This window comes from Canis lupus, chromosome 20, assembly GCF_003254725.2.
Source record: "Canis lupus dingo isolate Sandy chromosome 20, ASM325472v2, whole genome shotgun sequence".
Taxonomy (NCBI): Eukaryota; Metazoa; Chordata; class Mammalia; order Carnivora; family Canidae; genus Canis; species Canis lupus.
The window spans coordinates 57,404,002-57,418,846 of record NC_064262.1 but is presented as its reverse complement, the minus strand read 5'-3'; the positions used below and the strand labels follow the sequence as shown (position 1 = coordinate 57,418,846).

Sequence of the window (14,845 nt, the reverse complement as noted above, 5' to 3'; positions counted from 1 at the left end):
GGATTGTTTCCAGAAGAGCCTCCCCCAAGTCTTCCTGGTGAGCAGATGAGCTCTGTGTGGACCCTCGGTGTTGGGGTTCTTCTCGGTTGATGCCCTCCCACATCTGGGTCTGGAGAGCCAGGGAGGGGCTGTTTTGGGATCCCAGGTGCGGGACGTGCCGGGGGCCCGGGGCTCAGCACACACTCAGCCCCATGGCTCGGCCTTACGCGGAGAGGACGTGAAGCACACGAGCTTAGGGCGGAGGCCTGGGGGGCGGGGTGGGGCCGCCAGGTTCGAGCTCCCAGGGTCCTCCCCCGGGTGACCCACAGGACACGCTCAGTTCCCTCAACACGAGCCGTGAGTATGCACACAGGTGTGGTCTCGGGGCCTAGAAGAGACCCGCGCCCAGCTTCTCCGCGGGGGTCGGTCTCGTGGGGCCCTCTGCCCGGCTCGGCCGGGACCCCAGGCTCAGGAGGGCAGCAGGTGCTCAGCACGAACCCCGTGTCTGCACAGACGGCTCAGCCTGCGAGGTGGCGGGAGCTGGGCGTCCAGTTCCAGACGTGGCAGAGGGCGTCTGGGGAGGGGTCTCGGGCCCGCCGTGCCAGTGCTCGTGCTCAGTGCCCCCCCACCCTGGTTTCCACCCTGGGCAGCCACGAAGGCCTGTAGAAAGGGGACTTCCAGAGTTTCCCTTCCCTGCCTGAGTGCGGGCCACATGGGGCAGGGGACAGATGACCACCCGGCTGGTGAGCTTGGGCAGAGAGCTGCTCCAAAGTGTCTTCCGGTTCTGAGAAAGGAGGAGGACCCAAGGACAGAGACCCTGCGGTGGCGGCTCCAGGCCCATCTGGTCGCGCACAGGCTCCCCGTGCTCCCAGTCTGTCGCTGGGGGCGGGGTGGGGCAGCGTGGGGGCGGCCCCTTCCGGCTCTGGCTTGTTCCCGTGGTTGGATGAGATTCCTCCCCGCCCCAGGGCCGCCCAGGCCGGTGCAGGGGGTCCGGCGCAGGGGGTCCAGCGCAGGGAGCCGGTGCAGGGGGTGGCCCCCAGGGTGCTGCTCTGCCAGACCACATCTTTTTGGAAGCCCAGGCCCGAGTCTCCCGCCCTCCCGGATCCTGGGGGCTGCTGGGCTCCAGGCCCCCTTCCCGGGGCTGCATAGACGGCAGCTGCTGTGCCTGGTCCCTGTCCTCGGCCTTCTTCCTGGGGCACAGGCTCATCCTCTGAGGGGATGCTCTCGGGGGCCCGTGTGCCATCCCTGGCACCCAGCCAGCCCCGAGTCCTGAGGCCCTGTCACTCCCCACACACTCCAGATGTGCATCCACTCCGTAAATGCTTCCCTGTGAGCCCGTAAAGGGAGAGAACCTTCCAGACACAGGAAAGAATCCTACGTTTGTATGTGTATCTACGAGTCTGTGATGCTGCATCACACCCGAGAACCTGAGCTCCATCCCTTGGTACTCCGCTTGCTTAAATTCTGGCTTTTTAAGTGGGTTCTTCAGGGGCACCTGGCTGGTCAGCGGGGGGAGCATGCAACTCTTCATCTCACTGAGGCCATGAGTTCCAGCCCCACGTTGGGCATGGGGCCTACCTCAAGTTTTAAAGAGCTTTTTAAAAAGTTATAAAATTATAATTTGCTTTGAAGTGATCTTTTTTGAGTGGTTTACGATGATACTCAGTTGTGCAGCCTGCGGACAATCCCTCCGGGAGCAGCAGGTGCATTTTCTTCTTCATTACCTGCCAGAGGTTGAGAGAGGTGGAACCATCTCCCCGAAGGAGCAGGGGAAGCTGAAAGAGGGTTTCTTGGTAGAGGCTAAGGTACGCTCTGGCACCCCCTTTCTTTGGGGCTCTTGGGTCTGCGCGCCAGGCATCTGTGCCCACCAAGATCTGCTTACTTGGAGCGTGTCCAGTTCTTCCAGCAGGATGGACCACTGAGCTGCCTCCACCCCTCCTCCTGACCCTCCAGCAAATGCTCTGATTGCTCCTTGAGCCTCGAGGGCAGGACCCTGGAGGGAGGGGCAGAGAACAGGAGGCTCTGGGGCCTGGGGTGAGCCTGGGGTGGGGTGCCCCGGTTTTCAGGAAGGTGCACACAGGACAGGTGCTTGCTTTAGCAGTTTGTCCAGATGCGACCCCAGGTGGGCGTGCGTGCCTCTGTGCGTTGGATTCTCTCTGAAGCTCTCGCCAGTCTTTGCGCTCCGCCCTCCTTTCCAGTGGGTTTACTGAAGGAGGAGGTTTCATGGTCCTGTGCTTTCCCGCAGGTCAGTTTTTAGGATAATGGTTTTAGTGAGATGTGTACCACAGACCAGAAGTTCACTCCTTGGTTTTATTTCTCTTAAAGATTCATTGGTTTACTTATTTGAGAGAGGGAGCGCGTGCAAGCACGAGCGAAAGGGACAGTCTGAGGGAGAAGCAGGCCCTCCCCTGAGCAGGGAGCCCAGTGCAGGACTCGATCCCAGGACCCCGGGATCACGATGGCCTGAGCAGAAGGCAGATGCCTCACTAACAGAGTCCCCCAGGCGCCCCAGATAGTCCCTCTTCTGAAGTGAACAGTTCAGTGGTCTTAGTACATCCCGAAGGTCGTGCAGACATTACTTTTGTTTAATTCAGGAATGTTCTGTCCCCACCAGAACGATCTACCCCCATCAGCCGTCACACACACCCCTGCCCAGTCCCCCCCGCCCCTGAGCCCCCTCCCCGTGCATGGACGAGCCCATCCTGGACGTGTCACACACATGGACTCACACCCTGTGGGCCCTCCTCGAATGTTGGGGGCTGGGTGTCTGTCCCAGGGGTGGCATGTGGGTGCCTCGCTCCTGCTCATGTGGCCCAGGGACGTGCCCGTGTGCAGGGGACACACTGTGTGCTTCTGTCCACTTGCCAGTAGGCTTTGGGGTATCTATAGGTGTTGCTCCCATCAGCAGGGCAGCTGTGACACGTATGTCCGCATCTTGAGTGTGCGCCCGGCTGTGGGATTGCTTGGTGATGCAACAGCTGTGCTGACCTGGGGGTTGCTGGACTCCCCACATCCCGTGTCTGCGCTGCCCTTTCACATACCCCGTTGTCCTCTGTGTGGTTCCAGCCCGCAGGCTCCTGCCTGAGCAGCTCAGGGGAGCACCTGGCAAACCCACCCCCTCCTCACCCCTGCCCTCCATCTCCAGGTCTCTCTCCATCCTCCTTGCTCCCCACTGCTGATGCCTTGGCCTCTTGGTGACACGGCTGGTACGCAGCAAGCCCGGTCACTCAGGCAGCTGTAGCTGACGGAGGCCGGTTGGTCATCCCTAGAGCCTGAGTGTGGTCATGCTGGGTGGTGGAGGACACTCTTCTCGGTCCTGGTCCTGCTGGGAGGCTGGTGCTATGGAGCAGGCTCCCCAGCCCCCACCCCTGCCTGTGGGTGCATGCACTCTCCCCAGAGACCTCAAACCTCAGGCCAGGGCCCCTGCCCGCTCGGCCCCTCTTCTCAGTGCCCCAGACCTTTTGGGAGGATAGTAGTCCCGAGAGTGACGCTCCCCAGCAGAGCCAGCGCTTCCTCCCCTCCCAGGAGCCTCTGACCACCCAGCCTGAGCCCTCCAGCCGCCCACCTCTGCCCGCACCTGTTCCCCCAGCCCGGCCCTGCCTGCAGGTGCTCCCGTTGCTTGCACCTGCTTCCCCACCGGGCTCGCACACACTCTCCTGGCCCGGCTAAGGCTCCCTCCCAGCAGCTCTTCCAGCTGCCCCGGGCTGAGTGGGGACGGGCAGCAGGTGTGTCCCCAGCGGCCAGGACAGTGTGAGCCTGGGGCCCAGGGGCTCCTCTGGTTGCCCCTATGTTGTGCACGTGGATGACGGGGCCACGCAGCCTGCCTCGTTCAGAGCGTGGTGCGTGGTCTCCTGAACGTGCCTGCGGGGAACCCACGTGTGCTGACTGCACGCCAGTCGTGCTGGTCCCGGAGGCTCGAGCAGCTCGCAGACCAGCACGGGCAGCCTCCAGAGGGGCGGGGCCCTGCCTCGTGGGTGCTGGGGGTGGCTGGATGCAGCCTTCGGCTCCTCGGGGGTGACGCTCCTGGGAGCGGGGGCTGCAGGGGCAAGTGCGCGTGTAGCCAGTGGACGTGGCCAGTGGGACACGGGGACTCCAGGGGACTGCGGTGAAGCCCGAACACGGCGCATGGTTAAGTTAAAGGTAGCGAGCCAGCATCCGTTTCCTGGTCGCTTTACGTGCTTCTCCGTCCCCGAGGCTCCAGCCGTGTGTGTGTGTGTGTGTGGGGGGGGAGGGGTTATCCGTCCAGAAAAATAAAATCTCCAGGGTAGCCCGGGTGGCTCAGCAGTTTAGCGCCGCCCTCAGCCCAGGGCATGATCCTGGAGACCCGGGATCGAGTCCCACGTCGGCTCCCTGCACGGAGCCTGCTTCTCCATCTCCCTGTGTCTCTAATAAATAAATAAAATCTTAAAAATAAATGAATAAATAGGGATCCCTGGGTGGTGCAGCGGTTTAGCGCCTGCCTTTGGCCCAGGGCGCGATCCTGGAGACCCGGGATCGAATCCCACATCGGGCTCCTGGTGCATGGAGCCTGCTTCTCCCTCGGCCTGTGTCTCTGCCTCTCTCTCTCTGTGTGTAACTATCATAAATAAATAAAAATTTAAAAAAAAAAAAATCTCCAGCAGGGTTGCTCCCCATCTCTCGCTGTAAGAGGCAAGTGTGGGTGTTGGCCCGAGTGTGGTGTCGCAGGGCCTTGCCGTGCCGACCCCCCCCCCCCCCCCCCCCCGGTCGCTTCCCCGACACCACGTCAGCGGTCCCCTGAGGGGCCGCGGCACGCTGCATGTCCGTGTGGTCTCCAGCCGGTGAACGTGCTCGTGGTTACGTGTGATCCTGCGGCGTTCGTTCTCAGGAGGAGGCGGCCTGGGAGCAAGAAATGAGCACCTGGCGGTTTTGTAGGTAACGGCCACTGCTCCTGACCGGGAGGGGCACACGCCCGCCAGCGCAGGGCTGCTCTCGGCCCCTCACACGCGCTGCGCTCGCCTGTGTGACAGTGGAACGTGGAGACCCTGTTCTTTCATCTTTTTTTTTTTTAATTTTTTTTTAATTTATTTATGATAGTCACACAGAGAGAGAGAGAGAGAGGCAGAGACACAGACAGAGGGAGAAGCAGGCTCCATGCACCGGGAGCCCGATGTGGGATTCGATCCCGGGTCTCCAGGATCGCGCCCTGGGCCAAAGGCAGGCGCCAAACCGCTGCGCCACCCAGGGATCCCTGTTCTTTCATCTTTTAAAGGTTTTATGTATTCATGAGAGACACACAGGCAGAGGGAGAAGCAGGCTCAATGCAGGGAGCCCGAGGCGGGACTCGATCCCGGGACCCCGGGGTCACGCCCTGGGCGGAAGGCAGATGCTCCTGGGGAGCCCCGAGCCCCCTAGGCCCCCGTTCTTCCTCATTGCTGGGTTTGAGCTTTGTGTATTCACTGGCCCCTGCAAGTCTTCGTACGAAATGCTGGTTTTCTGCTGCTGGTTTATTTTTTTCTTGTCCGTTTGTCGGAGCACTTTGCATATGAACGTGCTGGCCCTCGGCTGGCACCCGGGCTGGCACCCACGCTCTTTCTCGGCCCTTGCAGTGGTTGGCTGTCAGCAATCGGGTTCTTCCAGACCAGCGTCGGGGCCGCCGTGGTCATGCTCTTTCCAGCCATCCTGTTCTCCGTGTCCGCTGCCATGATGGCCATTGTGATCGTGAAGGTGAGTCCTCTGCATCCTGCGACTTCTAGCCTGTTCGCAGGCAGCCTGTCACCTGATCCTCCCAAGTTCTGGGGGCTGGTCTCATCCGCGTTTCAGGAGCAAGAGACCGAATGGGAACGAGCTCATCTGTACAAGGCGGGCTCGGGGAAGCGTGTAGCGTGGGCCGCTGCTGAGCACACCTGCCTTAGAGGGCACCCCGGCCCCGGCCCCGAGGACGTGCGTGTCCCAGGGTGTGCTCTGTGCTGCCCGGCTGGGCCCGCCGCTGGACACCTGCTACCATGGGCAGTTACACTGGGCACCCGCCTCCACTCACATCCTTGCCGGCTGCGTGGGGCTGGTAGGCCGGCTCCCCTGTCATAGAAAGTTCCCGTGGGTGGCACCGCTCTGGGTGCTTGGAGACAGCAGCAGCAGGAATGCTCGTCCAGCCGTCGTGAGAAGCTGGTGCGTGGCCATGAGCCCCCCTGGAGGTGGACACCGTGGACGTGCCTGGGGTCCCCACGGGCAAGGGAGGGGACGCGGGCATCGATCCAGCGCTGTGCCTCCACACGGGCTGTGTGGTCGGCCGTGACTCGAGTGTCTCTAGCCTTTTTGCCACAACAGTCTGGCTGTTAGAGCACGTTTCCTGGCTCACATGGGCTTTCTCCCCACTGCACCTGGCGGTCTGGGAAGATGGAAGCGTCCACTCCCCCTGCATGTGCGTCCGTGATGCTTTCAGCTGTGTAGACAGCCAGAGGGCGGGGCGGGGGCCGGCATTAACCACGCGTGTGCGCGGAGACATGGGGGAGTGAGTCTAAACACAGCTCCGGGGTGAAGTCCGCGCAGGGGCCGGCTCTTTGCAACAGGGACTTCCGTTGAGCGGCAAGCATTCTAAGTTAGAGAACAGACGCGCCCTGAAACCCTAGGGTGGTAGGAAGGTTTGCGGATTCAAGTAGGGTGTGTGCTTTGAAAACAGAGAGTGGACCCCGGGACCGGCCCCAGGTGCGGGACGTCAGCCCCGCGGGCTCAGCACACGGTCAGCCCCGCGGCCCTGCCTTACACGGAGAGGACGTGAAGCCCACGAGCTCAGGGTGGAGGCCTGGGGGTGGGGCGGGGACACCAGGCTCGAGCTCCCAGGGTCCTCCCCCGGGTGACCCACAGGACACGCTCAGTTCCCCCAACACGAGCTGTGCCAGCGCTCGTGCCCACCACCGCCCCCCCCCCCCCCCCCCCCCGAGGAAGGGCAGACACGGAGACTTCCTAAGTAGTCGCGCGGGAGAAGAAAGACTCTGTGCAGCCACGGGGACCGTGTGCAGCCTCGCTGGCCATCAGGAGTGTTGAGTTAAAGGCCGTTTTTCACTTGCTGAGTTTTCTAGAATCTCCGGCACTGGCCTGTGGCCCCCAGGTGCAGGGGGCAGTCGGTTCCCCCGGCGCTCTCTGCCCAGGAGACGACCACGCGCGGGGTGCAGGGCGGGAGCGTCAGGCGGGCGGTGGCCACACAGGTCAGCAGTGGGGACCGTGGCCATAGATGAGGGTGGGGCCTCCCGCGTCCGCCCTGTTGGCAGCGTCTGGGCGTTTTCCAACGTGTCCTCTGAGGTGTTTCTCTTGCTTCTGTAAATCATCTGAGGCCCTGCCTCAAACCTGAGGAGGCCTCCCCAACACGCACTCTGGCTCAATTTGTCTTCCTCCTTCTCTGCCTCCCCATCCTCTGCCCCTCCAGGTACACAGGATCTACCGGGGGGCGGGCGGAAGCTTCCAGAAGGCACAGACCGAGTGGAACACGGGCGTTTGGCGGAACCCACCGTCCAGAGAGGCTCAGTACAACAACTTCTCAGGGAATAGCCTGCCCGAGTACCCCACCGTGCCCAGCTACCCGGCTTCTGGCAGCCAGTGGCCGTAGGGGGGGCTGCGTGGCCCCACGGCCTGCCCACCTGCCCTCGTCGCCATCCTCTCCTCCCCCGGCCAGGGCAGCAGAGCCCAGGAGCACTTGGGGACCCGTGTTTGTGTTCATCTCACCTTCGGGAGGGAGGTCCTCGCAAGCGCCGCCCAGAAACCGTCCAGCCTCTGCTGCCTGGCAGGAGGATGCCCCTGCCACACGTCACGTTCGGTCGTCATGCTATCCACACCCTCTCCTGCCCGGGCCATCTGAGGGCCGACACAGGCCTCCCCAGGGAGAAGGTGGCAGCAGGCCAGCTGCCTGCCTTCCAGAGCTGATGGTTCTGAGGACGACTGGCCTCGTGTCCACCCGCGTGTTCTGTCCCGGGGTGTGGCCCTCGGGCCTTCTCCCCCTGTTCCTGTCCCTGTGGGCGATGGGGTCTTGGCTGGGTCCCTCATGACCTCCTCCTCCTGTGTCTCTGCCCACCTGGGGCTAGAGGGCCCTTGTGAACAGCCTACGGGGTCAGCCAGAGGCATTTAGCTGCCGGGGCACCATGATCTGAGCCCCTGTCCATCTGTCTGTCCGCCCCACGTGCTCTGGGTTCCGTGGCCACTGTGCAGGGCCGTTGGCCAGCCTGCCTCCAGCCTGCCCACCTGCAGCGGCTCTCCTCCTGGGAACTTCGAGTGGACCTCTGTGGAGATCCCAGCACTGGGGCGGGTCCCATGGGGAGGACGGGGCCGCTGGGCTCTCCCTGCTGTGCAGACCGCGGGGTGCAAACCGGGGGACACCAGTGGCACCTGCAGAGTGGGTGTGACTGCGCCTCCACGGCCCAGCCGCGCCTCGGAGCCTCTGACCCCACTGTTGCTCGAGCTGCACGAAGCAGGAGCCTGAGTTTCTCCAGAGAATGGCTTTGTAGAAGGAACGAAGATGTGACAAATCTGTGCCTTAACGAGGAACCTAAGCAAGACGCCAGAAGGACTGGAGTGTCCCCGGCCACCTCGGCAGCGCCCTGTGAGTGGACGGGCGGGGGACACCTGGTGGCCCGAGCCCTTGCTGGCCGGGCTTCCCAGGGCCCTGAACGCTGCCCCCGGCTCCTGGCTGGCCGTCCCCGTCACACTGCCACGCCTAACGCCGGCCTCGCCAGAAGCCCGGGCACGACTGCGGCCACGCTTGCTTTGGCTACTTGCACTGAACACCGTGTGGCGTCCAAGGGTGGCCACGGCCCCCGCAGGTCGCAGCCTCCTGGATGGGAGCCCCGAGCCCTGGGTCTCCCGGGTGTCCCTTCACATCCCCAGTCCCCTGGTGTGCGGCCCCAGCACTGACGCCACCCGGCTGCAGGGCCATGGAGCAGGTGTGGGAGGCCCCCCGCCCGCACATTCGCCCGCACGTTCACCCACACTCACCCTGAGCCCCCGCGGCCCCGGGCACCTTGGTTACTCCGTGGTGGGGCGGACCCGATCCTGGAAATAAACACTCCAGTCCTTTTGCATCTCGGAGCCTCTGCGGGGCTGTGAGTGGCGCCTGCATGCATGTCGCCCCCGTGGCCCGACCCCTGCCCACGCGCCCTGCAGTGGGCCTGGCCCCCCAGCCGCCCCTGCCCTCACACTGCCTTGCTCTCAGCCGTGTCCACAATCCACCACGGTGCGTTTCTTTTGTGCTTTTCTTTTAAAACAACTAGTTTTTGTCTTGTTTTTTTTTCAACGTTTCACTGTTTTAATTTGAAAAAGGAAGTGCAGAAAACGAGAAACCAGCATCCCTTGCCATGAAGGAAAAGTAACAGTAGAGGTGGCCGGAGTAGAAACAGGAAGGTCTCAGCAGCCCAGCTGGAGGGGCCCTGTTGGTGGCGGAGCAGACACTCCACATGGACACGGGAGGGAGGGCGTGAGTCTTAGTCCACAGTTCGGAAACGAAGAGGACCAGGCCCAGCCCGAGCGCGTGGCGTGGCTGGTGGTGTGTTCCCCTCCCCACAGGTGCACGTGTGGACGTCCTGACACCAGACCTCAGGCCAGGACTGTGTTTGGGTCGGGGTCGCTGCAGGGGTACTTAGTTGGGGTGAGGTCCCACTGGAGCAGAGGGGTCCCAGAGTGATGACGGGCATCCTTATAAAGGGACACGTGGATGCAGACAGGCCGGAGGAAGCCCCGCAGAGACAGGGGTGATGCCCCCCCCGGGGGTCAGGGTCGAGGCCGCCCCAGGAAGGCACCCAGCAGAGGCGAGGGGAGTGGAACGAGGGGCAGGGGCCTGCTGTGCCCGGGGGCTGTACCACACCTGGCAGGCCTGTCCCTGGGATGGGCGGGGAGGCGGCGTTGGTGACAGCAGGAAGAGGAGCAGCACCCAGGCCTGGAGGGAGGAAGGGCTGTGGGCTGCCTCGGCCTCCGGGTGACCTGTCAGGACGCAGGATGTGGCTGGAGTTGAGAGACTGAGGCCCAAGTGAGAAGTGTGCGTGGGCGGCCGCGTCCAGGAACCACGGGGTCGTAAGCCGCAGGGGTCTCCCCTCCCACCTTCTGGAGGGCAGAGCCTGGGATCCGGGTGGGAACGGCCACCGCGGGATGGTGGGGCTGGGGCGGGCGTCCGCGGGGCCTGACCGCCCTACAAGGCCCGGGCGGGGCCTCCCTGCGCGCCTAACAATGCTAACAGTGGCGTAGAACGTAAGACGACATCTACAAATGTGTTAACGTCATCTAAGGATGTGTTCGCTACACTTCAACATTAAAAAAATAACTTTTTTAAGAAAAGAGATGAGTGGCATTGTTTTCATTTTTGCAGAGAGGGCGGCCGGGTTCTCCCGTGGCGGCTGCGTGGACTTCGCTGTCGTGACCCATCTTGGCCCCACGGGAAGATTGGGGGCAAGAGGGCAGGAGTCTAGGGAGGCGAGAGCGAGCGGGTCCCCCTTGCGGGTGGCCGCAGCCCCCTGGGGCCCTGTGGAACGTGCGGGGACTGGGTATCAGGCTGCCGGCCCCATGGGGGGCTGGAGGGCCGTGACTGTGCCCCGGGTGGGCGCACACCTGCGTGCGTGCTGTGTGACCAGTGAACTGCGTTCACCTCCGTTGATCCTTTCGGGTCCTAGCCCCCAGGGCCCCACGAGGGCACCTTCTCTGGAAATAGGGTCACCAAAGAGACATTTTTCAAGGTCAAGTGAGGCCTCATCCAACGTGACAGACTGGAACACGTGGACCGGGTCAGGCCGGGGGAAGCCCCGTGAAGATGGGGCCGAGACGGGGGCGATGCTCTTGCAGGCCCCGGAATGCCGGGGGCGCCGGTGACCCCCACATCCCCCTGTGAGGCTGGGAGGCCTGGGACGGGTTCTCCCCCCTGCAGGAATAGGGCCGGCAACACCTCGTTCTCCGACACGCACCAGGGGCTGCAATTTCCACAGGTCTCTTCGGGGATCACAGTTCAACCCGTGACGGGTGCGCATCTCCGGGAGTCCTCGGCCGCCGTGTGCAAGAACCGCGAGCGGGGTGCCCCGAGGCCACTCATCCTCCTACATTCTGGAGCCCGCAGCCTGACATCCGGCTGTGGCGGGGCCGTGCTCCCTCGGCAGGCCCCAGGGGAGGGTCCGTCCTGCTGCTCCCGGCTCCCGGGGCCTCCGGGCATCCCGGGGCCTGTGGCCGAGCTCTGCCCTCCGCGTGGGTGCCTGTGCGGGCGTGTTAAGTTGTTTGTTTACTTAGGGGAGAGCTCACAGGAGCGAGGGGCACGAGCAGAGGGACGCAGAGGGTGACAATCTCCAGCTGACCCCATGCTGAGGGCAGAGCCCCACGCGGGGCTCGGACGCAGGACTCCGAGATCACAACCTGAGCTGAAACCGGGTCGGACGCTTCACTGACTGAGCCGCCCAGGCGCCCCTGTGTGCCGTCGTCTTCCAACGACACCAGCCGTGGAGTCATGGCCCACCCTGACCCCGCGCGACCTCGTCTGAGGTCTAACACGGCTGCAGGGACGCCCGGGGGCTCAGCGGTTGAGCGTCTGCCTTGGGCCCAGGGCGTGACCCCGGGGTCCTGGGTTCGAGTCCACGTTGGGCTCCCCGCACGGAGCCTGCTTCTCCCTCTGCCTGTGTCTCTGCCTCTCTCTGTGTGTCTCTCCTGAATAAATAAAATATTAGAAAAAAAAAGAATAAAAAACACGTCTGCAAAGACCCTATTTCCAAATAAGCTCCGGTGTTAAGGTTCCGGGTGTATGTGAGTTTTGGGGGCGACACTACTCAGCTCTCTACCTCACCCCAGCCTTGGGCCCCTGGGTGTGGGGTGAAGGAGCTCCTCACCTGGCATCTCTGGTGACAGGTGGCTCACTGCATGTCCCCTGCTCAGGCTTGCTGAGACTTCCAGGGTTTTAGCCATAGAGGGGCCCAGGAGGCCTGCGTGCACCGGGCCCTTGTTCGCCTCCTGTGTGTCTCGGGGCCCGAGGAGCCATGCGAGAGCGAAAGACCCCTATCTGGGTCACACTGACACAAGCAGACACCTGCTCAGCAACCGCGAGGAGGACCTTGCTCTGGGCCAATCAGAGGTGGCTGGGGGGGGGTGTCACATGGTCACAAGGTACAGCCCTGTTCCCAGAGGATGAAACTGCTGGTTTCCGCTCCGGGCTACAACCCCCCACCCCCCACCCCGCGTCTTCTGTTTCCCCTCCAGAGCTCACACCACCCAGAGAGGGACACAACTCTGACTTGTCTGTGGCACCAGGCGACATCTCCCATTGCGGCCCCTGACGCGGGGATGCCCCCCCTCAGCAGTGGGAGATGCAGCATTGCAGATTTAGAAGCCAGGGGACCCCGGGCAAGTCGCTGCGTCCTAAACCTCAGCCTCCACTTCAAAGATGGGAGTGTCTGCGTCCCCGCTTCCCCGAGGGGAGGCCTGGCTGTGCGGACCAGGACCCCAGTTGCACAAAGTGAACCGGGGTGCCTGCGTGTGCCGGTGGGCTGGCGTGGGGCACCAGGGGGCAGCCCTGCTCTGACCTGGGGTCTCTCCCGGGAGATGGGCCTGCCTCCCCTAGGGGTAAGGGGACTCGGGGGCGCTTCCCGCCCATCTCCTCCCTGAAACCCACAGCTGTTTGGGGTTTATGGGTTGGCTGGGATTTTGTTGGCCTTTCCTAGGTCGGGGTGGGGAGAGCAGTGGAGTCCCCGCTCGGCCCCCTTTTTAAAAAATATTTTATTTATTTATTCATGAGAGACAGAGAGAGAGAGAGACAGAGAGAGGCAGAGACCCAGGCAGAGGGAGAAGCAGGCCCCAGGCAGGGAGCCCGACATGGGACTCGATCCCGAGTCCCCAGAATCACGCCCTGGCTGAAGGTGGTGCCAAACCGCCGAGCCACCTGGGCTGCCCCCCCAGCCCCTTAATGATGATCTTGCCGCACCCAGAGCCCCCGCGGGGCCCTTTACCACAGCCGCTTTCCAGACGGGGTCCCCACGACCAACGCTGACAGGAGGCAGGCGCATGCGGGCTACGTTCAAAGTGGGCCCGAAAGGAGGAAGCACAGAAGCCCGTCTGCTGTTTCAGACTCGCGGGTGATGTCAGAGAGAGCGCGTTCACCTGCGCCACGCGGGCCCAGCCACTAACCGTGAGTTCATGAGACAGAGACCAGAGAGGGTCAGCCACCCGCCCGCGGTCCCACGGCCTTCCACGGCCCCCCAGCCCTGGCCTCACGTTCCATGTTCTTTCCGCGGCCTGGCCCTGCTGCTTTCTGTGGGGGCGAGGCTGCAGCTCGCGTGTACACCTCGAGGCCCCCCAGAGGAGAGGCCGGCAGGCCCCTGGCCCCTGGGCGTCGGGCGCCTCAGCGGATTTCCCTAAGGAGCGAGACAAGAGGACACTTGGCCCAGGAGGTAGGACGAAATAAAACCCCGACTTCTCCAGGATCTGGGAGGACTGTGAAATTTGTTCGTTTGTTCATTCGTTCATTCATTCATTCATTCATTCATTCATTCACCACACAGTGATCACACAGAGACTGAGTGCCTCGGGGGCAGACACACGGGGGAGCTGAGCAGATGCAGTCCCTGGCCTGGCATAGCTGGTGAACAAGTGGATTGCCCCTCCCCTCCCCCCTCCCCTCCCCTCCCCCCACCCCTCCCCTCCCCTCCCCTCCCTCCCAGCCCTCTCCCCCCTCCCCTCCCCTCTCCTCCCCTCCCTCCCAGCCCTCTCCCCCCTCCCCTCCCCTCTCCTCCCCTCCCTCCCAGCCCTCTCCCCCCTCCTCTTTCCCAGTCATCCCCAGTCAGCTCCCAGAGCAGCTGTCAAGAGCTTGTACTTTGGAGGAGGCTGACTCCATGGGAGGCTCAGGTTGGAGAGGGCCAGGGTGCCGTGAGAGAGGACACCTGGGGATGTGCCTTGGGCTTTGGAGGTGGTGCCTTTGCAGGGACCGGGGCACGATGGGGCAGGACGAGCCCTAAGGTCGCAGGGGCACAGGGCCGCAGAGCACCTGGCGCCCCCGAGTCCCACAGGCCAGGCTCGGGCACTGGCTGCGGGCGGCACCCGCAGGCAAAGGGCGGTGGTGAAACGACTGTATTTCAGGGAGGTCGGCGCGGGACGAGGGGACTAGTGTCAAGAGTGGCCCCCGAGTGGGGAGAAGGCAGCCGGGTGGGAGGAGGGCCAGTGGGTCGCGCAGTGGGCAGTGAGGTCAAGGCCGCTGGCCCGGGGTCAGCGGTGCGGGCGGCCGGCTCGGGCAGAACTCACTGGGGCGCGGCCTCGGCCCCCACGGGGGATGCTTGGCCCGCGGGGCCTTCTCAGCTCGGAGAGGCCGGGCTGGACCAGCAGCAGGGCGGCCGTCAGAGCCGGGGCCCCAGCATCCGGACCCGGCCTCCTGCCCCCGCAGGGCTCGGCTCCCGGGAGGCCCGACCCGGGTACCCGCGTCCGCCCTCGGAGGCAGCAGCGCCCCCGCGGGCTCCCCGCCCCGCCCCGCCCCTCCCCGCGGCCCCGCCCCGCCCCGCGCCACCGCCCGGCCGTGACGTCAGGTGGCGAGACCGTGACGTCACAGAAGCGCGGCGGGGCGGCCGGCCACGCGTCGCCATGGCAACGGCGGGCGGGCCCGGGCGAGCGGCGGGAGCCCCGCCCCCGGGAGGGCGGACGCGGCCCGGCTCGGTCCCCGCACTCGCGGGTCCCACCCCCCTCCGCCCCCCGCCCCCCGTCCTCCCCCGCGCGGGTCGCGCGCCTCCGGACACCCCCCGCGGGCCGCGGCCCGGCCGTCCCGGAGCGGCCGCAAAGCGCGGCGACCGTCGTGCGGCGGCGTCCGCGGCCGCCAAGCCCCGCCCCGCGCCGAGGCGCCGTGCGCCCCGGGCCGACCGCGGCTGCGCAGTGGGCGCGCGCCCTCCCCCGACGCCGGGGCGTGAGCGCGGGCCGCGAG

General features: G+C 64.4%; 1 protein-coding gene across 9 annotated transcripts in view; it reads left to right on the top strand.

The window, feature by feature from the left end:
* SCAMP4 (secretory carrier membrane protein 4) overlaps positions 1-10,251 on the top strand; it is a 28,091-nt gene extending 17,840 nt beyond the window's left edge. For 8 of the 9 annotated variants that reach the window (XM_035703041.2, XM_025456790.3, XM_025456791.3 and 5 more), the window contains 2 exons: positions 5,547-5,664; positions 7,361-10,251. In XM_035703041.2, the coding sequence (XP_035558934.1) occupies positions 5,547-5,664; positions 7,361-7,540 (298 nt within the window). In that variant the 3' untranslated portion in view covers positions 7,541-10,251. The remainder of the gene's footprint in view (positions 1-5,546; positions 5,665-7,360) is intronic. The other variant, XR_003140780.3, reaches the window with a different exon arrangement.
* Positions 10,252-14,845: the final 4,594 nt, after the last annotated feature.